The sequence below is a fragment of the Neovison vison genome, chromosome 6, assembly GCF_020171115.1.
Source record: "Neovison vison isolate M4711 chromosome 6, ASM_NN_V1, whole genome shotgun sequence".
In the NCBI taxonomy this organism is placed as follows: domain Eukaryota; kingdom Metazoa; phylum Chordata; class Mammalia; order Carnivora; family Mustelidae; genus Neogale; species Neogale vison.
In genome coordinates, this window is record NC_058096.1 from 180,944,398 (window position 1) to 180,970,896 (window position 26,499).

The following is a 26,499-nucleotide window of genomic DNA, read 5'->3' on the forward strand; positions in this document are numbered from 1 at the left end:
TCAGTACTTGTATTTAATAAGATCCACAGGTGATTTCCACGCACATTACTATGGCGCAAGCACTCAATAAATGATTAGGAAGGTGGGTTAAACCATCAGAATAACTGGCATCACATCCCAGCTTCACTGTTTTCTAGTGCCTCTGGACACATTTCACTTCCCTGATCCTCATTTTCTTCATCTATAAAATCAGAATTATAGTTTTACATGGTAGTTTTGAAGACTAAACTATAGATTATCCTCTTTAACTAGTAAGTTTGGTGGGATTTATACATCTTGATGGTAATAATGGCTACAGTAACAGCAAACTGGGCACAGAGTTTGGGAGGCCTCCCCACAAATGTTATAGAAAAGGTCTGAGAAGTACTTAATGAATGTTAGCTATTATTCCTGAAATATAAGAAGACACCATAGGAAATCCAGTATTGTAAGTGTATGAGCACATTTGTGGGGGGAATGTCATTTACTGAATCACCCACTTAGCTCTTGATGAACATTCACAGGAGAAACTTCTTTCAGGTTCTAGAGTGACAGCAATTATGCTTACAGAACAATGACGTATTTTCATCCCATTAAAGATGTGAATGCTTCTTCGTCTTGGCCACTAGAAAGCTCAACTTGAAACTGGATATGACCTTATCCTATTAATTGTTATTCTTTTTATCCTCTTTGGGTTTTATTCTCCTTGAGTTTAGCTTATAATTTGAGCCTCATTTTTTTCTTTATCCATTTCATCTATTCCAGTAACTACCAGACATTGAGACTTATTATAAGACTGCAGTACTTAATACAGTGTGGCCTTTGTACAATGGTAGACAAATATACAGATGAAAGAGAGAATAGAAAGAATAGAGAACCTAACAGCAGTCCCAGGCATACATACTTGATTTCTTTCAAATTAGGTACTATAGAACAGTGAAGAAAGATTGCCTTTTATTAAAAGGGCTGCATTTTTAAATATATCTGCTGATTCAGCTGGATCCCTATAGGAAAAAAAATAGTATATACTGAACCTATACTGAACCTACCTTTTACCATGCAAACAAATAAATAACTTTGCAATTTTAGGCGCTTTGCAATTTTAAATGTGAAGGATAAAACAATAAATTATAGGAGGTAATATAGGAAAATATCTTCATGAATTCAGGGCAAGGAAACATTTCTTAAAATTTTACAAAAAGCATCATCACTTATAGGAAAAGATTGATAAATTGGACCTCGTGGAATTTAAAATATTTCTGCTTATCAAAAGACATAAGAGAGTTAAAAGGCAAGTCGCACAGTAGGAGAAGCTATTTTCCTATAACAAAAGCAACAAAGTGCTCAGACCTAGAATCAGTCACTATGAAAAAGGAAGACTACTTTAGAAAAATGGAAAAATGACTTAAATTTTGTTTTGAGATTTTATTTTTAAGTAATCTCTGCACTTAATGTAGGGCTAGAACTTTTCACCCCAAGATCAAGAGTTGCAAGCTCTACTGACAGAAACAGGCAGCACCCCTAAAAAAATGATGTAAATTTTTTAACAGGGAGGAGGGGAAGGGGGTTGCAGATAGCCAATACACATTTAAAAAGTTGCTCAATTTAATTAGTTATCTGAAGAATAAATTAAACCAAAATGAGAAACACATATATATGTTCCCCAAATGGTAAACTTTTTAAAAACTGGCAAATTAATAAATTCAAAAGGGATGAAAGACCTAAATGCGAGACAGGAAACCATCAAAATCTTAGAGGAGAACACAGGCAGCAATGTTCTGACCTCTGCTATAGTAACTTCTTAATTAGACACATCTCTGAGGCAAGGGCAACAAAAGCAAAAATGAACTCTTGAGACTTCATCAAGATTAAAAGCTTTTGCTCAATGAGGAAACAATCAACAAAACTAAAAGGCAACCTATGGAATGGGAGAAGATATAAGCAAATGACATATCAGATAAAGGATTAGTATCTAAAATCTATAAAGAACTTAACAAACTCAGCTCCCCAAAAATAAGCAATCCAGTTAAGAAACAGGCAGAAAACATGAAGAGACATTTTTCTAAAGGAGACATTCAGATGGCTAACAGACACATGAAAAGATGGTCAACATAACCCATCATCAGGGAAATACAAATCAAAACCAGGATGAGATACCACCTCATACTGGTCAGAATGGCTAAAATTAACCACATAGGGAACAGCAGGTATTGGTGAGGATGTGGAGAAAGGGGGATCCTCTTACACTGCTGGAATGCAAACTGGTGCAGCCACTCTGAAAAACAGTATGGAGGTCCCTCAAAAAGTTAAAAATAGAACTACCCTATGACCCAGCAATTGCACTACTAGGTGTTTACCCAAAGCAAATAAAAATACTGATTTGAAGAGGCACATGCACCCCAATGTTTACAGCAGCATTATCGACAATAGCCAAACTATGGAAAGAGACCAAACGTCCACTGACAGATGAATGCATAAAAGATATGGTGTGTGCGTGCACGCACACAATCACACACACACACACACACACACAAACACACACATGATGGAATATTATTCAGCTATCAAAAATAATGAAATATTGTCATTTGCAACAATGGGGATAGAGTATATTATGCTAAGTAAAGTAAGTCAGTCAGAGAAAGATAAATACCATTTGATTTCACTCATATGTGGAATTTAAGAAAAAGAGAGAAACTTGGGGGAAGGGGAAAAAAGAGAGGGAAACATACCATAAGAGACTCTTAAGGATAGAGAACAAACTTAGGGTTGTTGGAGGGGTGGTGGGTGGGGAATGGGCTAAATGGGGTGATGGTATTGAGAAGGGCACAAGCGATGGGCACTAGGTGTTATATGTAAGCGATGAACCACTAAATTCTACTGAAACCAACACTACACTATATCTTAACTAACTGGAATTAATAAAATAAAATGGGCTGTCAATAGCAAGTTTTGTCAAAGTATTGCTGGTAGGAGGCTAAATTAATAAAATCACTATGGACAGCATTTGGCATTATCTTGTATAGTTGCAAATACGCATGCCCAAATGCCCCATAATTCCATTCTACATTATTTACAACAGTGAAATGTATGCACAACTGTACCAAAAGAATATTCATAATTATTCATCTTTGCCTCTTGAAACGATCCTGAGTTCCCTTAATAGCATATGTAAACTGAAGTCTGTTTATTTATTTATTTTTACTTATTTTTTAAAGATTTTATTTGTTTGTTTGACAGAGAGAGAGCACAAGTAGGGGGAGCAATAGGAGAGGGAGAAGCAAGCTCTCCACTGAGCAGGGAGCCCAATATGCGGCTTGATCCCAAGACCCTGACTTCACGACCTGAGCCAAAGGCAGGTGCTTAACTGACTGAGCCACCCAGGTGCCCCTGTAGTAAATTTATGCCATAAAATATCATATAGTGGTAGAAATGAATGAACAGTGATAACCTACAACAACGTGGATGAGTGTCACAAACACTGCAGGCTACAAAGCGAGACTGGAAGGAATGTATGTTGTATGATTTCATCCATATGAAATTGAAAATGATAATATTTAATTATCAATTACAAATAAGACGGTGGAGAGGAAGGAGGAAGAGTATAAAGGAGAGGGCATTGTAACTGGAAGAGTTTAAAGGAGAGGGCATTCTGAGGTTTGGCAATATTCTGGGCCTGGCTTAGTCATGCTTTAATTGAGCTGTGCATATATGTGATTTATCGTTTTCTATATGGGTTATACCTCTTGGAAAATATAGGGTATAAATTAATACCTTAAAATATGATAAACATTTCCATGAGTTGGCATCAAAACTTCTTTATTTTTCTATTCACTTTTTAAAACACTGGATTCTAATTTGCTTTTAGGTAACATTGGATATATATTAACAATAAATCTCAAAAATTATTTCATCTGATTCTTTAACACAAACAAAAATTTTTTTGTAATTCTCAACCTGTTCTATAAATCTCAGAAGCAAAATCTCTGTGGGCTCTACGCATAACTTCCTCAAAGCCATTGTCAAATAGCACAAGAGTAACGAATAAACATTTCAGCTTTGAGTTTCTCTCTTAGTTTTATAAATCAGAAACTCGTTTTGAGAGGATGAATACCTTATTTTTTAACATTTCCCTCTCCTATCCCAACTCTGTCTGGCAGCTTCAATGTGCAATCTTATTCAACTGGGTCAAAAAAGACAAGGTCCTAATAAATATAATTAGAGGTGGGGGGGCCTGAATTTTGAGAATATCATTTCCGATAAGGTACATAAATAGATGCCCAGCAGTGATGGTGAAGAAAAAATGAGGCTAAACATCGGATAGTCTGCTTCCCTGTTGATTTTAAAAATGTAATAGTGGCTTGCTATAATTCAACCACGTCACTGCTCCAAGTCCCCTTGTTTAAGACATGAATGTTTTTAAAAGCGAAGATGAAGTTTTCTCCTTGATATATCAATGGGTGGTTATTACTACATTAAGCCAAATTCAGAATGTTTGTTTCATTAAAACACTGTGTAGTGCTATTTCCCAAATGAAAATGAAAAACCAATACTAATTTACCAACTTTCTTTTGAAAAATTAAAGAAAAATTATGCATTTTCCCACTTTGTTTAGCTATTTCTTTTCTAATATTAAAAAAAAGGTTAAAAGCCATCTAGCATTTTCATTTGTAATTAGATATGCATTACCCACTTAACACATACTTCACAATTATCAGAGACTTTACAATTTCCAAATGAGTTTGTAAGTGTTATTTTTAAAGCTTCTTTTCCTGGTCTTAATTTCTTTTTCAGATATAAATGTACTTTATCACCATATCATCAGGATCGTGTCTGTTTTTGCATATCTTATGTATGAAAAAACTTTAAGGATATTTTAAGTGGATCAAAGACGTCTAATATTATGGCTTTTACCTGGGTACCTTTTCTGTTGTGCTGTGACTGTGGTTTTTATTCATGTGCATTCCGTTTTACTTCTCTATCTAAAAATACATGCTTAAAAATTATTTTGAGATGGAGATATGAGAAATTCTAGTCTTTTGGAGGTTAGGTGACCTTGGACAAGTAACAGAGTTTCCCTACCTTGAATTTCTCCATCAGTAAAGCACAGTTTAGAATAGCTTACAAATACAGAATAAAGATGAACGGCATTGTAGATATAAAATCCTCTGCTTTCCTCAGGGAAAAAAAATTATGATTGTAAATGCCTATATTTTTAGCTCCTTAAGACGAATTATTATTGCATTTTAACCTTGAGTCCTCTAAAATCATCCCTCTGATGTGGAGCAAGAATTCTTTATTTTTTTATTTTTTTTATTTTTATTTATTTTATTTTATTTTTTTTAAAAGATTTTATTTATTTATTTGACAGAGAGAGATCACAAGTAGGCAGAGAGAGAGGAGAAAGCAGGCTCCCCGCTGAGCAGAGAGCCCGATGCGGGACTCGATCCCAGGACCCTGAGATCATGACCTGAGCCGAAGGCAGCGGCTTAACCCACTGAGCCACCCAGGCGCCCCTGGAGCAAGAATTCTTTCACCCCATGGTACGAGTGTGAAAACTTAGATTTGGAGCATCCCTAAATATGTGTAGTGTGGTTTTAATGTATCAGACTAATATTTTTATAGGAAAAGTGGCATTTTCAAACTACATTTTATAAACAACTTCAAAATCCTTGACTTTGTTCAAAATATTTCCATTGTTTTGGGGATAAAGACTGATGTCCCAACCATCTATTACATGATGGTTACATAGCCAGGTCTCCACGAACAATCCATTAACAACTCACAGTCACCCTTACCCTCTCTCTATGTTTAATAAGTATTTGTCCTGGGTGCCTGGGTGGCTCAGTGGGTTAAGCTGCTGCCTTCGGCTCGGGTCATGATCTCAGGGTCCTGGGATCGAGTCCCGCATCGGGCTCTCTGCTCACCAGGGAGTCTGCTTCTCCCTCTCTCTCTCTCTGCCTGCCTCTCTGCCCACTTGTAATCTCTCTCTGTCAAATAAATAAATAAAATCTTTAAAAAAAAATAAGTATTTGTCCTGATACCAGTGCTATATGAAGTAATGTTAACACCCCATTTTATGCATGAATTAACACTTGTGCGCAATGTCACATTGACTGGAGAATATTCTTCAAACACAGGCAGTTTGCCTTTGGTGCCTCTGCCTAAAAGCCTCACAGTATGATGGATTTTTGCATGTTTCTTTGGCATTTCATCGTTTCACTCAATTATCCTATTGTTTAAATTGGTCTTGGACATAAAGGGCCTCCAAAATTTGGATGTACCTGCCTCCAAATTATTTTTCAGCCTTTTCCTAGAAAACTAGTAAGTTTATAAAGATGGCCTTTTTCACTTCTCTTATCATGCCTGGTCTTTTGTCAATATATTTTCTTCAGTATTTGGGCTCGTTCACACACCTGCGTTTCCTCTTGGATCTACTTTCGACCTGTATGTTCTTCCATGCACTTGTGTCAGGAACGCAAACTAGTATTTCATAGCTTAATTCAAGCCACATTGCCTTTGGAAGACTTCTATTGCCCCTTTCCCAATCCATGCAAACCTTACTATACCCTACTTTGGGCTGCACTATAGGTGAAATCTACTTCTCTCACTTTACCTGGTATTTTTTTAAGGGGGTTCAGTAAGCAGCAGGGATGTGGAGTTTACATTCGGACTGCATGGGATTATATATATATATATATATTTTTTTTTAATTTTATTCATTTATTTGACAGACAGAGATCACAAGTAGGCAGAGAGGCAGAGAGAGAGGAAGGGAAGCAGGCTCCCCGCTGAGCAGAGAGACCTCGATGCGGGCGGGGGGGGGGTGATCCCAGGACCCCAGGATCATGACCTGTGCCACCCAGGCGCCCCCTGACTGCAAGGGTTTAAATTCTGACTCTGCCACTTAACTATTGGTGTGATATAGGGTGAGTTACTTAATTCTTCTATGCCTCAGTCTACTCATTTGAAAATAACCTCATTGGGCTATTGTGAGGCTCACTGGAGTTAATTTAGGTAAAGAGTAAAACAATTCCTGCTCTAGAATACGTGCTATAGAAGTGTTAGCAATTTCTTTCTTTCTTTCTTTCTTTTTTTTTTTTTTTAAACTGTGCTTAAGGTTTCAGCTATCTGCTCTATAAAGACAGGGAATAGCTGTTTCTTATCTATCACTTAATCTTTGGGCCCTAGCACAGGGCTAGATGGATATAAATAAGGTGTTTTCTGCGTGGTTGGTGGATGAATAAATGAGTGGTCAGTTAGGAGGTTCCAGTGTAGCTATCTTTCCCTCTGCAATAATGGGACAACCTTATTTGAAATGGTACCTGTGATTAAATATTAAATAGTGCATAACCAAAAACTCCTATTCATGAGTAAGTTTTATCCCAAATGTTTATCTATTCATTAGTAGAGCTGAACTATTACAAGAATCTTAAAAAAAAAAAAAAAAAAGAAAGAAACCAGCTCAGTGAAATCATAGGTTTATTTCAAAACACCTATCTTTTTTTTCTCAAGGCTGACATTTTAAACAGCAATGACAGATGCAATGTTCTCTCACACAAGTACAGAGTAATTCATTAACATACATATGAAAGGAAGAAGTCTACATTCAACCTTTACTACCAAAGTCCTTGAGAAATAAAAGAAATTCAAAGCAGCTACAAGTGTAGCTTGTAAAAAGTCAAACTGGTTTTATCATTCAAGAACACCAGGTTGGTAGCAGGAGCTTTTGGTAACTAGACACCTGCTGAATTTGCTTTAGGGTTGAGGTTGGGGGAAGAAGAGCTTAAAATAGAAATTTACCTGACAATCTGAAATGACAGAATCTTATGTAGAAGAACTAAAGGGGACTTTTGTAATCAAATTATTCAAAACATACCTTTTATAAGTCCACAGGGATGAATGTCTTGTCTGGGTCACATAGCTGGTTAAGGACAGATTTGATTTAGGAATACATTTCATAATAGAGAGTTTTGTATATATGGGCTGCATTTTCACATGGTTTCATGGTGGGATGAATCAGGATGAGGCAGAGTGTTACAGTCTGAGCCTAAAATAAACTCTGAGGGTGTTTTTGAATTGCTGAACATCAGGATAAAAGTTACAAACAAAAGCCATCAATTATCTAGTGGTATGTACCTACAGAGCCTTTCCCAGGGACAGGGTGGGTTCTGAAAGGCTGTTCATAGTTCATTTGTTCTGAAGGTCAAAGTGACACTATGCAATTGACTGCCCGTCAGTAGGAAGCAGAGTGGTTGATACAATTTTATTTTGATGTATAGCTTTGTTATTACTATAGAAATTCATATGAGTAGGGCTTCTGGACCTAATTTTTTTAATCAATAATTACATCAAATATCTTATATTAAATGATTAGTGTTTGTCTTACTTTGGGTCCCTTAGAGGCCGAGCCTGAGGCAGACATCCAAGTGTATGATTTAAGGGGCGAGCACTCCCATGAGAAAGGGAGGGAGGGAAGCAGAAGAGAGCCTGGGAAGGAGCTAAGCAAGAAGGGGTTGGCTCTCAGCTCTTGTCTGGCTTCAGCCTGATCCCATAGTCTGGGGTGTAAACTTTAGACCAGGTGCAGCTCTGGTCATTAAAAGCTAAGGATGGGCACACTGTCCATTAAATAGGATCTGGACAGGGTTTCAATAGCATCTACCACCAGGCTTATTGGGGAGCCAACTGTCCTGAAGATATGGCTTAATATTTAGGTAATTACTATGTCAATGGCAAATTCAATTAAAAAAAAAGCAGCACACTGGTTTTGTGTGGGGAATGTTTGGGAAGGATACTGTAACATGAAATCTCAACTTTTATACTCAAGTTTCATTTGGTTCTCTAACCATGTACCTCTAAAAAGCCCCAATCTCAGTGAGCCTCAGGCTTTTAATCTGTAAAATAGGAAAAACAATAGCATCTATCTGGCTATGCTGGTTGCCTGGCTCAAGAAAGTTAACATATATCAAAGCACCTAAAAGTCTTGAAAACAAGAGAAGGAACTAGTTCAGAGGAAGTTTTAAAATGTAAGTTAGAAGATTTTTCTAGGGGCGTCTGGGTGGCTCAGTTGGTTAAAGCCTTTGCCTTCGGCTCAGGTCATGATTCCAGAGTCCTGGGATTGAGCCCTACATCGGGCTCTCTGCTTGGCGGGGAGCCTGCTTCCCCACCCCCCGCCCCTTTGCCTGCCTCTCTGCCTATTTGTGATCTCTGTTTGATAAATAAATAAAATCTTTAAAAAAAAAAAAAAGAAGAAGATTTTTCTATGAGTAACTATAGCAGTGTGAAATATATACATGTTTGGTCAAATTGAGGGAGGTAATTAAAAGTAGCAGGAAGAATTGGAGCTATCATTTCACAAATGCCTATAAGGTACCGGGGCTTTGCAATCCAGGTCAGTATCTTGTGGCTGAAGCTGTAATTTCCACTGTATACATTTCAGAACAGAGGCTTACTATTGTTCAGAGGTGGCCTGATTTTACCACTAGATATTTGACAGAGATAGAATTTGAACTCAGATCTGTCTGTATCAAAAATCTTAGTATTCAGCTACCATTGTTATACAACCTACCAAAATCCTTTTGTACCAAAATGGGCATTGTTGCAAATTTATGAAGGCGGTGGTGAGAAATTCAAATTAAACTGAAGATACAGGTCTTAATACTTTAGGAACTTTCAATTTGGCTAGAGACTAGTATTTAGACTCTATTTACTGTGTAAAAAGAATCAGAACAGATTCTTAATAAGAAAAACTTCTCTTTTTCTTTTCTTCTTTTAAGAAGTATGATGGAGAAAAAAATTCCACTGAATTCTGACGATATTTTCAAAAATAATAATAAAAGACACATAACATAAAATTTACCATTTTAATCATTTTAAAGTGTACAATTTAGTGGAACTGAACACTCAGGTTGTATAATCATTACCACCATTCATCTCCAGAACTTTTCATCATCTCAAACTGAAACTCTGTATTAATTAAACGCTAACTCCGGATTCTTCCCTCCACCCAGTCCCTAGCAGTCCCCGCTCTGCCATCTGTCTCTATGAATTTGCTTTTCTAGTTACATCAGATAAGTGAAATCATACAATATTTGTCCTTTTGTTTCTGGCTTGTTTCATTTAGCAGGATGTTGTGAAGTTTCATACATGTTGTATCAGACGTTTATTCCTTTTTTTAAAGTCGGATAATATTCTATTCTACACACACACACACACACACACCCATACACACTACATTTTCTTTATTTATGTTGATGGACATTTGGGTTGTTTCTATCTTTTAATTATTGAGAATAATGCTGCTGTAAATATGGGTATACACATATCTGTATGAGTCCTGCCTTTAATTCTTTGAGATACATATACAGAAGTGGAATTGCTGTGTTATGTGGTAATTCTGTTAAATTTTTTTCGAGGAACTGTTATACTGTCTTTCACTATAGCTCTACCATTTTACATGCCAACCATCAAAGCACAAGCATTCCAATTTTTCCACATCCTTGCAAATATATGTTATTTTTCCAGTGAGTGTTTGTGTTTTAATAACAGTCATCGTAATGGGTGTGAAGCAGTATCTTTTGGTTCTGATTTACATTTTCATAATGGTTAGTGATGTTGAGTATGTTTTCATAAGAAAACTTATTCTTGACCAGGCATATCCCTTCTACCATTTTTTCTCTTATTTCTCTCTCTCTCTTCCCTTTCTCTCTTTCTCTAAGAATAAACATTTCTCAAATTGTCTATAAATTTCTTTGTGAAACTGTGGATACAATTGTAATTGTATACAAATGTAATTTCTTTGGATGAAATTACAGAAAATCTATATTGCAAAAATAATACCTTATATTTTAAAATGAGATTAGAACAAAGGATTTGTAAATAGAGGCTCCTGGGCCATAAGTTACCAACACTTTTTTGATTCATTTCTAAGATCATGTAAACCACCTTGAGGAAACTGCAGAGAGCTATACAATACTATGTGGCAAAGTTAAATCTGGCATTTTCACCTTTTCTAAAGCTGTACTTTACTATGCAGAATGAACAACTGACTTAAGTGAGTCACAGGGTACTTATAAGACACAGGAGATGGAGGGAAATAATTCTAAATTACTAAAATGTGCTGGTTATGCTTAGGGTGGTTCAAATGAAGAGACATAATCACACTCAAGTAAATCTCTCCCTCGACCCGGCAGGAAACATTTCAGGCATATCGGCACCACAACAGGTTCTGGACAGAGAGACAGGATGGCTTTTTGGTTTTTGGTTTTGTTTCCCTAAATTTCAGACATGGAACCTAAAAATTCCTTCCTTAAGTTTGCAGAAGAAACATCAGTTAATGGATATAGGCCAGAACTTATTTCTCCCACTCATCCAAGTAAAAGTATATAATTTCTTCTTAATATAAAATTTTTCTCTTTTTTTTTTTAGCAGACATATTGTGACAAAGGCTCCTAGTTACATGTATTTTTTTTTTTTTGAAGATTGATTTATTTATTTGAGAGAGAGAAAGAAAGCACAACTGGGAGGGGCAGAAGGAGAGGGAGAGAGAACCTCAAGCAGACTCCATGCTGAGTGCACAGCCCAATGCAGAGCTCCATCCCATGACCCTCAGATCATGACCCCAGCCGAAACTAAGAGTTGAACACTTAACTGCCACCCAGGTGCCCCTCGTTACATCTATTTTTTAAAACAGAAGAAGGGTAAGAAATAATAATGTAGGGAATTTAAAACACATTTTTCTTTTTTTAAAAAGGGGAAGGAAAAGAGGAAATCTAGGGTTTCGTTAAGCACAGTGCATTAACTTCAGGTATAGGTATTCAGTTATTGTCATGAACAGATAGAATCCATAGCTCTACAGACACTCAAGGCAAAACAAATAATTGTGCTGTATGAATTTTCCTCTACCAGAAAGTCCAATTGATCCTTTGAAATCTGATCCAAGTCATGTGTATGTTCTAGAGTCATATCCTATTCAAGCAGGAGAAATAATCACTGTGGCAGGATCATTCAAAATGTCTGCAGCAATTATTTATTTCTACAATATAAGTTTCTGATCAGCATTTTGTTCTCTTTTATTTTTCCAACTGATGATCTTAGGCAAAATGCAGAAATCAAGTATTGTGATCACCTTTATCTCAAGTTTCAAAATCGCCACCAGCCTTTGTTCATATTCCACTTAGCTCCATAAACTTTTGTGTTAACTTTCTATTTCCACATATATAAACACATTCAGATACATTTAGCAATGCATGTGTGTACACACATGTGTGTCTGTGTATATATGACCACATACATATCTGTGTGTGTATATACCTATAAATGCTTGTGTGTATAAACATATAACTGAATACACACATGCACACACATGAGCATACACACGCACATATTCAGAAATAAGACCATTCCTAAAATGGCCAACATAAGGGGAACTGTATGTGAAGCAAGGGATCTTTGGAACACCAGACATGCAACAGGAGACAAACTTAATTATTAATTCGTGTATCTACTGATGACTACAGTAGTTCTGCAAGATAGGATCTGGATATGTATTTTATTAATAAAATTTCAAAACAATTACTTTTTCAAAGTAACAGCAGAATATGCCTTTCCATGAGCACCCAAAGGGTTAGCTTCTAACTCTTAGGCCTCCTGATATATCCTCTCAGGTGGGCAGGATGGAGGAGGGGTAGGGGGCCGAGGTGTAAAGAGAGAAATTGAAAAAAAGAAAAAGAAAAATTCAAGGCTTCTCTCCCATCTACATCAACAGATATAATTACTTTCAATCAAGGCTATTCCTGGATCCAATATGAAACATTTCAGTCCCTGGAAACACTACACATAAAGGATATAAGAGGCAATACGTCTATTGTTCATCTGCTAATACCCTCAAATGTCACCAAGGTAATTACCTGGATGACATTTATGTGATGCAGCTGGACATTGTTACAGTTAATATAAAGCCTGCCTTTGGCAACCACTTTATTTCCACCTACATCAAACTGTGGGTGCATAATCACTTTTCCTGGGAGAACACCCACCTCCCCCAAAAGACATCTCTACCCTTAGCTTTTTCTTCCTTTGCTCTGAACACTAATATATAATGCAAAAGAAGAAGAAGAAGAAAGAAAGAAAAATAGTAATATGTCACATATCTTTTTCTTAATATTTATATCTGGAACTTTTAGAGATGTTTCTAAACATAATTTATAAAATATAATAACACTAGTATTTCCTTCTTTTTTTTAAAGAGGATTTTGACTATCCCCAAGAGTCTAAATTCACAAAATGCAGTTAAAACTTTTTACCTCCATAAATCAATCACTCTCAAAGAACAGATGATTAGGAAAGCCAGATATTTTTTTCCTAATATGAATATAAAAAATATTGTATTAAAAATACACAGGGATTAGATTTTCCCCCACAAACTCACATGCAAATTGGAGCTTTGCCTTCCGACTCAGAATCGTCCCCAGAGTGTTGGTGGCCAGGCACTGGTACATGCCAATATCTTGATCTGTATGGGGGCTACTGATTGCCAAACTGCCTCCATCCAACCTGTGGTGATAACTCATGGTAAAATCAATATCTGTGCCATTTTGTTTCCACCTTCAAGGGAAAAAAATTAAATCATGTTATAATATACAGAGTTGATCACTCCTAGTCTTAAAAAACATGTGGTTGTGACTGCTAGGACCATTTACATATGTGTGTATATATTTAATTGCTAGGACTATTTAAAACAACAACAAACAACAAACATGGTTACACATGGAGACAATTCTTCAGTTTCACCAAAGATGATTGTCTTCAGGAGCTCAGTGATATTAATAATTAGGTTACTTAAAAGATCTTCCACTCTTTATGATTTCTAAACATTCACTAAGTGTGTACAAACAGGCAATATAACTCTTGACATGAGAAGTAAAACTGAAAGATTCAGTGAATAATACTGGCCATTCTATTACTTCAGTGACTCGTCAAATAACACACACCATACCTGAACCTCCACAACTGATACTAAAAAATTGGACTTTGAAAATGATTTAGAGATAGAAATCCAAGAAGCATTTATTACAAATGGGATGAAGAAAGCCAGCAAAGATTTTCCAATGCCAATTTGAGGTTGATAACAAAACAATAATAACCTATTTTAGAACATGATTGTCTCTATTCATCTCTTACTTGGAAAACTAATCACGCTGAATATATTTCAACAGTACTTAGAAATGCCAACCTAAAATTGTACTTTAACAAAATAAATGCAGTTTGGGAGGTTTTTATTTTAGGCAGCAAAAAAGTCTCTTGGCTTACCTATTAGTCAACAATCCTTTAGTACATGAATTAAGTAGCAGAAGGGTCTTAGAGTTATATTTATTTTTGAAGAACTGTAAGATGTTTTATAAATTTCCATTTGGTCATTTTAGGATGAATGAATACCCAGTAATTATCTCTAACCAAACCTACTTCCCCCACCTTTCACCCTCTAACTTTTAGAAAAACAAGTGAAAGGCTTTACTTGAAAGAACATAGCTAATTTCCAAACTATGTGTCTTCAGAATCTATGCCAGCTTTGCTGTGATTTTTTCCCTTTCATGCTAAGATCATATTAAAAATATTTTGATGAGGGTGGCTAACTATACAAAAGAAATTACATCTAACAATATTGTTCTGAATGTCATTGACTTTCTTAAGAACATCTTGAAAAATCCGATGTAGAGAGTATGGCAAATGTCTACCATAGTAGAAAAGAAATACAAACTTAGGTAATTCTCCACCCTATCAAAGATGAGAAGTGACTGACCAAATATCAGATCAATCAGAGGTTTTCAATCAACTTTAAAATTGTTTAGCCAATTCTTATGTACCTCAGTTTCTGTTTGACTGACCAAATATCAGATCAATCAGAGGTTTTCAATCAACTTTAAAATTGTTTAGCCAATTCTTATGTACCTCAGTTTCTGTTTAATAAAGAGAAATTGAAAGACAACAGCCAAAACCCAGTGTATTTCATTTGCCTGAACTTTGTCAAATTTTTTTTCTAGAAAAATCTGTACAGTTTTTTTGTTCTCAGTGTTAGGAGGAAAAAAAAATAGAGCCATTTTCTTTTTTAGGCCTATCCCAAGACTCTAATATTCTTCTCACCAGCTCCATAATGCTGTCTTTCACAATTTGCTTACAGGCCATGATCTTTGGACCTCCATGTTCCCTTTCATTTTCATAGCAAAGGATATACCACACTTAGTTTGCCAGCTCTCTTTAATTTTGGAATCAATCGCTGAAATAACTGCTGTCATCATTACATGCTCCTAATTAAGCTTGGTAATTGTTTTTCAACACAAATTCAAAGTTGTTGGCTTAGCTGCAGCAAATGAATTTTTCACAGTATCCCCATAATCGTTCTAATCACTATGGTACAATGATTATTAAACTGTGCATATAGATCAGGGGTTCAGCCCCTGGTGTGGGGTTTGTCCTAATTAATATGTTTAAATCAATGGAGAAATAGTATTAATGAATTCAAGTGATTATCATAAACACGTTACTGATAGGATTGTATACCCAGGAGAATTTTCCTACAATGCAAAGTAGGAAATATGCTTTAAATGATTATTTTCAGCGTCTGCATTAATATCATATTAATTCCAGGAAACATAATGAATTTGAACTAAAATCTTGACCTTTTTCTGGAGAACCTCCTTCAATATTAAGGAGTTAAGCCCTGTATCAAGAATATAATGGCTGGAGGCTATGTTTGTTGTTATTAGATGATGTGTGTGTGTGTGTGTGTGTTTCAGAACTAAGCCTTGTTTTAGAATTATACTGAGTGCTTGTTAAAAGTGCTTATTTCTGAGCCCATCCCTAAACTTATGAAGGAGACATCCAAAAATCTAAATTTGTAACAGTCTCTCTGGGTGACTGTAATGTGCACTAAATTTGACATCACTGCCCTTGTGAAAAGAGTCCTTGGCCTAGCTTTGACATTCCCTTCCTATGTATCCCTGGATGAGTCATCTAATTTCTCCAGAAGTCATAGCTATCAATTTTAAATTTGCACAATAATATATATATCCTGCTTTATCCCTTGGGGTTGTTAAGAAGATGAAAGAAGGAAATAAATGAAAAGAATAGAAGGGCAGAGTGACTACAGCTATGACTTTTAGTCAAAGATGCCCAGACCTTCTCAGACTTAAGAATGTCTTCATGACTAAGGTAGAGCTGACTAAATTAGAGAAAGGAACTTCCTGTGCTGATCAGGTCAAGAGGAGATCTGTCAGAAATCTGCTATGACATTCAAAGACTTTCTTCTGATAGAATATATCCAGCACAGAAATCAATTATGTGTGTGTTGCTACATTTTCCCAAATAAAATAAATATTCTGAGCTGGAATAAGCTCACTGCCATCTGATTATATTAGACTTTCCAGTATAAGCAATTCCACCCATGTACCAACTTTGGGTAACCCATTTTCCTTCCCTTTGCAAAGCTTCCTCTTTAATTCTCATGTGTTACCTGGTCTTTAAAAAAATTAGGAGCAATTCTTTCCATCGAAAGATTTATTCATATTTGCCTCCCATTTCTGTATCTTTCACACTCGCACTAAAATCCTGTTTGTGAATGTGTTTACTCCACTGGAAGTAAGTGACTGGAAGACAAGTTGCTTTCAAACTATTTCCAAAGTTACGCTTTAGATATTGCTTCTTTTCCCTCATGATATTTCTTTTCCTAAGGAGAAATTACTAAAAGAAGGAAAACGTGGGGTTGGAGGGATGGGGTAACTGGGTGCTAGACATTAAGGAGGGCATGTGATGTACTGGATATTATATAAGACTAATTAATCACAGACCTGTGCCTCTGAAACCAATAATACATTATATGTTAATTAAAACAATAAATAAATAAATATATAAACTTTATGAGAATAGGGGAAAAATAATAAAACAAAGTAGAAATAATTAAAAAAGAGGCCTGTGGATCTCTGCCAGCCAGCAGCAGACTATTTATTTTATCCACTTAACCACTGACCACCTTTTCTCACTTAGTTGAACTGATGTTTTGATTCTGATTCTGCTTTTGTCCCTCTCTGTGAGACTGTGAACCTTGGTATTGAGTTCTTTCCAGCCACACAATCTTCCTTGCTATTTTTTGGACATTGTGATAACCTAATTTAAAAATTGATTTTGGGATACCTGCGTGGCCCAGTTGGTTAAATGTCTACCTTCATCTCAGGTCATGATCCCAGGGTCTTGGGATTGAGCCCTGCACTGGGCTCCTTGCTCAGCGGGTAGCCTGTTTCTCCCTCTGCTTGTCACTCACCCCCCCCCACACCCTGTGCTCTCTCTCTCTGGCAAATAAATAAATAAAATCTTTTTTTAAAAAGTTTAAAACTTGATTTGAATAAGCCAACTAGAAAAAATATGTATGAAACAATCTGGAAAGGTTAAATACTAGGGAATATTAGATAATATTAATGAAATATTGATAAATTTTTAAGTACGATAGTGATATTATACTATATCAAAGAAAAGTGTTCTTTACTTTGGAAATAATATACTCAATATTAAAAAAAAAGAAGAAGAAGGAAAACATGTCTTAAAATCAACCACATCCTTCCTTTATGGATAAGGAAGCTGATGCCAGGCGAGAGAAATTATTGTTCCAAAGTCATACATTAAATATCAGAACTGTGACTTGAAACAGTTAACTCTTCATTCTAATCAAGGGCTCTTTCATATGACTTCATATCATATTCAAATTCTCTCAAATAATTCAGAATGTCTATCATAACAATTTTCTCTCTGTTACACACATGTGTGCACTCACACACACACACACAATCTAAGGTTAGGAGTGAGTCCTTTTAATAAAATTTAAGATAGAAAGGGTCATATTAAAACTAAAATTTCACATTTTGTTGCTAATGTGCATTATCTGAAATATCTTTGCCCTTTGCTTTATTATCATGGAAAGTAGGTCTGAGTCTGACATTTAAGCATTAAAAACAGTACTTTTTTCACTCTTTTCCCAAAACCTATGAGTGTTTTATGCTGTAATATTAGAGATGAGCTAAACCAGGTTAAGGGGATTGAAAGTGAGAAGGTAAATTACCTGTCTTTAGCCTACTAATTTACAAGTCTCTTAGAAACAGAACCCTTTAACAACAGTGAAATATACAGTCTCTTCATTCAGAATATTTCTTCATAAGTAAAAACTAATGAGCAAATTGTCATGAAAACCACTACTTTACATCTTTCTGCCTGTTAAAGCCAATTATATAACTATAATATATAGTTACTGACTATGACTGACTGATGATTTATCTTATCTATACTTAGCTAATATTTCCTATTTTACAGGAATTCAGATACACTTTTCCTCTTCTCTAATAAACCCTACCAATTAGCTTTCAAAAATAAAATTACAATTTTAAGTATTAAGTAACTGTGAAAAATGTATTAATCCGATTTTTATATATTCAACCATATGTTGAATTAAATAATACCAACTACTGTTTAAGGAAAACAAACAAACAGACAAGCCCTGAATTGAGAGAACTAATTTATAAAGTAAATGATCTTTAACTAACTGATGGGTTTCATTCGTTTGGGTATGTTATAGACAGGGAAGCTTTAGTAAGTAATGAGAAGACATAGCTTTTCATTTCTTTTGTTGTAAAAAAAAATGCAGAGGTAAGCACAATAAAATACAAGGTGAGAGTTGTCTCTAACTTTGTGCATTTAGGCCATTTATTAAATTAAGTAGACATTTTAAGATCAAAGTAATTATACATATAAGTATGATATTTCTAATGCAACATAAAAAAGTAGGCAAAACCAATTTCTTTTGCTAAAATAGACTGAAATTGTTACTTTCCGTGTCCTTTGATTTACTTTCACTGTTAAAAATTAAGACTTCAGAAAAAATGCTTTTAGAACACAAAACTATAATAGTCATTTTAATATTTATTGTCTTTTCTGATATTCACATTGCATATGCAGTTCTTACCAACAAAATATCCTTATTATTTACACAAGCATGGTGTGTGTGTGTATATAGATATTTATATTTAATATATATTATATGTTTAAAATATTATATTCATATATTTAAACATATATTTATATTTATTATATATATACATATATATTTAATTTTGTGAATTCTATTCACAATGTGGATCAAATTCAGCCTTTTTTTTTTAAGAGAGAGAGAGAGCACGTGCACATGCATGCGTGCTCAGTAGAAGGGCAGGGCAGAGGAGTAGGGAGAGAGAATCCTAAGCAGTCTCCATACTCAGTGGGGGGACCCATGTGGGGCTTGATCTCATGACCCTGAGATCATGACCAGAGCAAATTAGGAGTCCAACACTTCGCCGACTGAGCCACACAGGCACCTCTCTGTTTTTACTGTAACCTTGTAAGAAGAAAAACATCACTGACTTTTTTCTAATTATTCTACAGGTAATATGTGAGAAACAAACACAATTTTTTTCTACTTGCCCAGAAAAAAAAAAATCTTTTTCTGCCTTAGAGGTACATCGCTGTCTTCAGCAGGTATTTCTAAAATCAGTGTGTTTTGGGCAAAGTGACTGGCCAGTGGAGTCACAGGAATTGACCTGATAAAATAAAATTTATAAAATTGAAAAAAAATCTGATAAAAATTGTTTAGGGGAACATTTTCATAGTCACTGTAAATGGGGCAACTGAGCCTGTAGCCCCAAATTGGGGGAATAGGCAGCTTCTACTTCAGAGCCTTTCAAATTGAAGAAGCAAATCTTTTCTTTTCCTTGCTTTTCCTCCTTTCTATTTCTTTTTCTTTCCTGCTTTCTTCCTATTTTCTTGTGATTCTTCCTACCTGCCTGTTTTTCCCTTCCCTCTCTCCCTCCGTCTTTGGGTTCCATTTCTTTTCTCTTTTTTTCTCCTTTCCTTTCTTCCTTTATCCTTCTTTTTTTTAAAAAAAAAAAAGATTTTTTATTTATTTTATTTGATAGACAGAGATCACAAGTAGGCAGAAGGCAGGCAGGGGGGGGGGGAAGCAGGCTCCCTGCTGAGCAGAGAGCCCGACGTGGGGCTCGATCCCAGGATCCTGAGATCATGACCTGAGCCAAAGGCAGAGGCTTAAACCGCTGAGCCACCCAGGCGCCCCTTCCTTTATCCTTCTTTCTCTCTCTCTTTTTTTTCCTCTCTCAACTCTAGCCACAACATGGCACTCCATGATACCAATCTCAAGAATAAATCTTCTAAGTCATCTAATGAATAAGACAGAGTCCTGGGCTGGGGGGTAGGGTGGTTATCACTTGGAAAGTGTCATGAAGGAAGAGTTGAGGATACTGAAAGTGCATGCATCTTTATTTGAGTGGTGGGCGCCCAGCTGTATATCTATGTAAAAAAATCACAGACTGAGCTGCGCCCTTCAAACCAGGCAAGTCTAAGCACTTTACTGTATGTACATTTTACATCCAAGACAAAGAAAAAAAACAGTGTGATGCCCAGAGCTAGGACTTTACCTATAATGCGGTGAAGGATTACCACTGGCAGCACAATTCAGGATGATTTCAGATTTTGATAAACCCAAAGGAAAAATAACATCTTCTGGCTCCTGGGTAAAAACAGGATGACTCAAGAGACCAGCACCTGAAAAAAGAAGAGTGAACAGCATGTGAAAACATTTGATCCTGGTTTGAATCCAACTCTGTATTCGATATCAGGACAATATACATTTTTTTTAACTTTTATTTTGAAACGACCTCAAATAAATAGAAAATCTTGTAAGAATAGTACAAAGAAATGTTTTTTCTGAACCATTTAGAATAATTTTGCAAACCAATGCCACATCATCCCAAAAAACTTTTATATTTTCTAAAATGGACATTCTTGTACATAACCACAGTAAAACCATCAAATTAAAAAAAATTGAGCCCCATTTCAACATTTTCCTAATGAAATCTTTTATAGCCAAAAGGATCCAGTCAAGAATCACAGTTTTCATTTAACTGTATCTTTTTAGTCTTCTTCAGTGTGGGACAGTTCCATACTCTTTCCTTGATTTTTCTGCTTTGACATCACTGAAGATTACGTGGCTGGAATTTGGTAATGTTTCACTCACTCTGGGCTTGTCTGTGCAGTCAGCTACCAAAGACCGGTAGTAGACCTGGTAGGAGCTGCATGTTGAGGGTACAGGTAATAAAAGGGTCTATAAAGACTTTAAAAAATAATAATAAAACCAGTGAAAATTGGCTCTTCTTTTAAAAAACTATCACCTTGAAGAAGAAATATTTGCAGCCAGGCAAAATAAATCATTTTGTTAGCTTTATTTTCAATTATAATTTCAGTTTAGTCCATAAATAACCTAGAAGTGAAGACAGGTTTTAATTCTAGCCTAGTCAGTTATCACTACATAATGGTGGACAATTTACTTAACTCTCAGCTGTAAAATAGCAATATTCAGTCTTTTGTGTTTGTATTATTGTAAAAGCTAGTTGAGAAAGAATGGACTGAAGATGCAATACAGACTCTTTTTACTTCAACAGCTAATGAAACGGGCAAGAAATTATAAATGTAAATAAACAACAAGTAAACAACAAAAATGAACAATGTCCTTAGAAGAAAAGGCACAAATCCCAAAGCCATTGACTTTAATCGAAACAAAGAAGCAAACAACACAACCGTGGTGTAGTAAGAAGAGTTTGCCCTGCTCACAGAAGTGAATTTTTGACTCCTTAATCTCATCCTCACCTCCCGTGAGATTTACTGGTGAAATGACAAAATGCTGAGAACTCTCATAATGACCTCTAGTTCTGGAGTTAAACACATTTATATAATGTGTTTTATATATGTATTTTAATCTTTATAATCATATGTAATGTATTTTAATCTTTTTCCTCTTCACCCAGAAGAGGAATGACAGAGCTTATGGTGAGCAGAGAGTGAAACAGGAAAATGTAAATAGTAAAGCTGACTATATTGTACAGACTAATAGTTCCATGCCTAAACGCTCACTTGGTAAAACTTCTAGAGTCCAGCTCTAATAAACAATATATCTCCTCAGGGAAGTATAACTATGACTCCTCCACCAATAATGTTGCTACATACCACTTAGAAATACATAAACAAACACAAAAATAAATAAATAAAACCCTTAAAACAGAGAGAAGTACCTAAGTCTTCTAATAAACATTGAACTTCTCTCAGTCCCATTATTCCCTCAAGTTACAAAATGTGGGTACTCATGATGTATCCAGCTTCCAAACTGGAGCTAAGAGGGAGAGAAAAAAAAAGGTCCCCAATATGATGAGACAAAAGTTATGAAATATCCCTCTCTAAAGTGATACATGAATTGTCTGTACACATCTCCTCAAGTTTGAGTAAATGAAAAGGGAAGAGTAACTATGCAAATATATTGTAGTAATGAAAGTGAAAAACATAGTATGCCAAAGATAGACAGAATGCCAATCTAGGATATTTCTCAAAATTATTTCATGCTGTAGAGTAAGAAAATGAATTCAGAAAAAACTAACATAACTCAATGGCAATGAAAATACAAACAATAGAATCAGATAAATCAGGAGGTTGCAAATGTAAGGATACAAACTGCAAACCAAACAGCATCACTAAAGAACTAATAAATCAATTAGAATAGGTAAGAAACAAAACAGACACTCACTGAAGTCAAATTACTGACATAAAGGGACATTTTGAGGTAACTGTAATTAATGAAGTTGAAAAAGCACAGATAAAAAGCAACTGAAAAATAGGCAATAAACAAGAAAGATAAAGATGAACAAACATAAAATCTTTGATGTCATTGAGATAGAGAATAAAACAAGCTTATCAGCAGCAGATATTATAACAAAAATTTCAAATATATTTAAAGAATATAATGTGTTTTAGGGACATTTAAGAGAAAGCACTTAATACCAAGGCATATGTCACGTTACGTGATCTTTAATGAAAAGCTTAACAAGACCAGGTTGAAAGAGAGGATGAACTAAAAGAGTGAAAGAAAATATTAAATTAATCTAGATTTTAAGATGGTAGCCTTCTAAACCAGAAGACAGTGGGCAAGAAAGTCTACAATATTCTGAATAAAAGGGTGATGCCTCTATTATCATTCACCATATATCTTCCAGGTATAATGGCATTCAACATTCTTTATCATAAAATAAGAAAACTTCAGGGGACTGTAACATAAATGACTACTCTTAAAGAAATGACTTAACAATGAAATCCATCCAATTAAAAATGAATCAATATATAAATCTCAAGAAAGGAGGAATAGGAGGCACTTTGAATATATATAAATATAAAACTAGTACTTAAAACCCATGTTACTTTTAGTTATAGAACAGAATATGAATACTATAAACTTGGATAATATAAATATAATAATATATTTAGAAAAATGAAGGGTCATGACAGATAGAAATGTGTGAGCGCTAGGGTGCCTGGATGGCTCAGTTGGTTAAGCGTCTAACTTTTGATTTCAGCTCAGGTCATGATCTCAGGGTCCTGGAATTAAACTCTGAGTCTGGCTCTTCACTCAGCATGGAGTCTGCCAGAGAATTTCTCTCTCCGTCTCCGTCTGCCCCTCCCCCTTCCTCTATCTCTCTCACTCTGTTTCTAAAATAAATGAATCTTCAAAAAAATGTGAGTGCTAAATCATCTTTTATAGCAAAGAGTTAAATGATAAAAATACATATATAAGTATATACAATTTTTAAAAGCATAAACACTCTAACCATTTAGTATTATTTAGTACATTTTAGAGAAATCTTTTAGAAAAATACAAATATATATATACATATATATCTTTGTTGACTGAAATAATTTATTAGAAGTTCAAAATTCTCTACATTTTAATTTTTACTTTTACTTTATTCTCTTCATTTTACTTTATTTTTACTTTTGATAAACTAAACTAAAATTTAATTCTCGTGTTAAAAGTAGTATCTATCGTATGATCGCATTTTTATAAAAGCATTGTTCTATGCATTTGTCTGTCTACATATTAATCTATATTCTCTGTATTTAGATGCACAAAAAGATTGCTACAATTTTATCAAATTTTAGTAATTTTTATTTTGGGGGAGAGTTTTATTTAGGATAAAGGTTTTCATTTTGCTTGCATAATTTTTCATAGTTTGAACATTTAAAGTGAACATGGAATACACCAAAGAAAATACAGTTGATTCCTGAACAAGAGTTTCAATTGTGTCATCTACTTATATGCAGGTTATTTATAGTACAATATTGTAAATGTATTTTCCATTTCTTGTAATTTTTCCTAATAACTTTTTTAAATAAAACTTTTTTTGGAAATTTATTTATTTGAGAGAGAGAAAGAGAGAGCACAAGCGGGATGAGGGGCTGAGGGAGAAGCAGACTCCTTGCTGAGCAAGGACCCCAATGTAGGACTTGATCCCAGGACTCTAGGGTAATGACCTGAGCCCAAGGCAGACACTTAACTAAGTGAGCCACCCAGGCACCCTAATAACATTTTATTGTCCCTAGCTTACTTTATTGTAAGAATATAGAATTTAACACATATAACAGACAAAATACATGTTAACCAACTGTTTATGTTATCAGCAGGTCCTCTGGGCAACAGTACGCAGTTGCCCAGTTAAGTTTTGGGGAATCAAAGTTACATATGAATTTTTAAGTGCATAGGGGGTCAGCAACCCTAACATCCATATTATCCAAAGATCAACTGTAACAGATTTTCTTTTTAAATGAAGGAAACTGAAAACAAATAAGTTGAGGTGGTAATCTAATTTTTAATGGTAGAATATAAATGGCTTTTATGTTCTTTTTGTAGAAATTTCCGAATACCTTCCTCCCCCAGCAAAAAGAAACCTGCCTAAAATAATGCATAATAACCACCTAGCAGAGTGCCATGCACAAAAGAGGCAGACAGGAAATTTTTCATTTACTTACCTTCCTTTACTTTCATTCCAAACTAAGCACTGTTCAAACTTCATATAATCAAAATTTGGGGTATAACTTGACTTAATAATACCTTATTTTGGGATAGTGATTTGTGGTTTTCAAAGGACCTTTATACATACCAATTAGCAAATTAAATTCCTGTGGTACCTTTTGTAAGACACATTTTCATTCTCATTTGGTAGATTAAGAATTTACAACTACTAAAACAAGGCATTTTGTAACAAACTGTGATTTTGGAAGACACAAAGCTTGCCGTAGTGAATTATCATCACTTGGTATCTTATTTATTCATTTATATTTGCTATGATCAGTATTTTAAGAGCTAGAGTTCATACCCGTGGAAAGTCGAACTTGTCAACTAATTGTCTCTTTTAGTAAATTTTCAGGGGTTTTTTTTCCCCCCAAGACTGTAATGGAATGGTTAAACAATAGCATACTTTTGTCGCTTTGTTTATACTGTCAGAAAGCAATGACAACATTGGTTTTCTATATAAGAACTATTAAAACTGTGACAATATGATATCAAAACCAAGAAATCAAAATGCTTTTTCAAATACTTTTACTTTAAGAAGGTACTAGAGGTTAGGAAGAGTGTTGACAATAATTAAATAATTGTATTGATAATACCTACTATTATAAAATCACCTGTGATTATAAAGCTACTCTAAAATTGCTTTACTTGACAGTAAAGCAAGAACTCTGCAATAAAGGTACACTGAAAAATAAATACTTTGATTTTTTAATTTTTATTTTAAATTTAATTTTAATTTATTTAAATTTAAATTTTAAAATTTAATTTTAAACTTAATTTAAATTTAATGTTCAATTTTAATTTTTATATTTTAATGGTAATTAAAAGAAAACTATACAGTTGTTGAAAATTACCATAGACTTCCATCCCAGTTTTCTTCCTTTTTCATCTCTGGTGGAATCAAAACATGTATATTCTGTGATCTAATACTAGATTAAACCTACCAGTGTTGAAAGTTCATTGTTATACCCCTGAATATTAAGAACATTTGACTGTATCTAAGGCAGTCACATTCTCACATTTGTGAACAGTTACATGAAACTGTTCATGGAAAATCAGCTCTTAACCCATGTTATAAGTCATGTCATCTTTCATAGCAAAAAGTCAATTTTTTTTATAGCAAAAAGTCCTGTTTGATTTACTTTACCTTTGTGGCCATGGATGAATATTACCTGCTTGGCTGCTGTGTTTCTCTCTCTGGTAACAAGCAAATACTAAGACATGGTAGTCATGGATTGTTATTTGAATGGAGATGAAGCATTCAGGAATATTAGAGCAATCCATTTTCTATAAAACTCATGAAGAGTTGCAGAACACTAGTCTATATAGACAGACTGAGACAGACAGAAAGACAAGCAGTAGAATGACTGAGAGAAAGAATAACTGAATAAAGAGTGGCTTTATTCTCTGAGATTTTTAATCTTTCGTTCCAGTTTTTGGTGAGACCAGCCTTTGGGTTCTATTAACCATCAACTCAACTAATTTCTGTTTTTGCAAAGAGATTTTAGAAATACAGATTCAAAACAATAAACAATAGAATGAAA

The 26,499-nt window shown here is 34.8% G+C and overlaps 1 protein-coding gene across 1 annotated transcript in view; it reads right to left on the reverse strand.

Moving 5' to 3' along the window:
- Positions 1-26,499, reverse strand: part of LOC122909261 (contactin-6) — a 296,144-nt gene that overhangs the window by 148,016 nt on the left and 121,629 nt on the right. Inside the window, exons 3-4 of the mRNA XM_044253137.1 lie at positions 20,484-20,610; positions 13,409-13,584 (exon numbers count right to left, since the gene is read on the reverse strand). Of these exons, the coding sequence (XP_044109072.1) occupies positions 13,409-13,584; positions 20,484-20,610 (303 nt within the window). The remainder of the gene's footprint in view (positions 1-13,408; positions 13,585-20,483; positions 20,611-26,499) is intronic.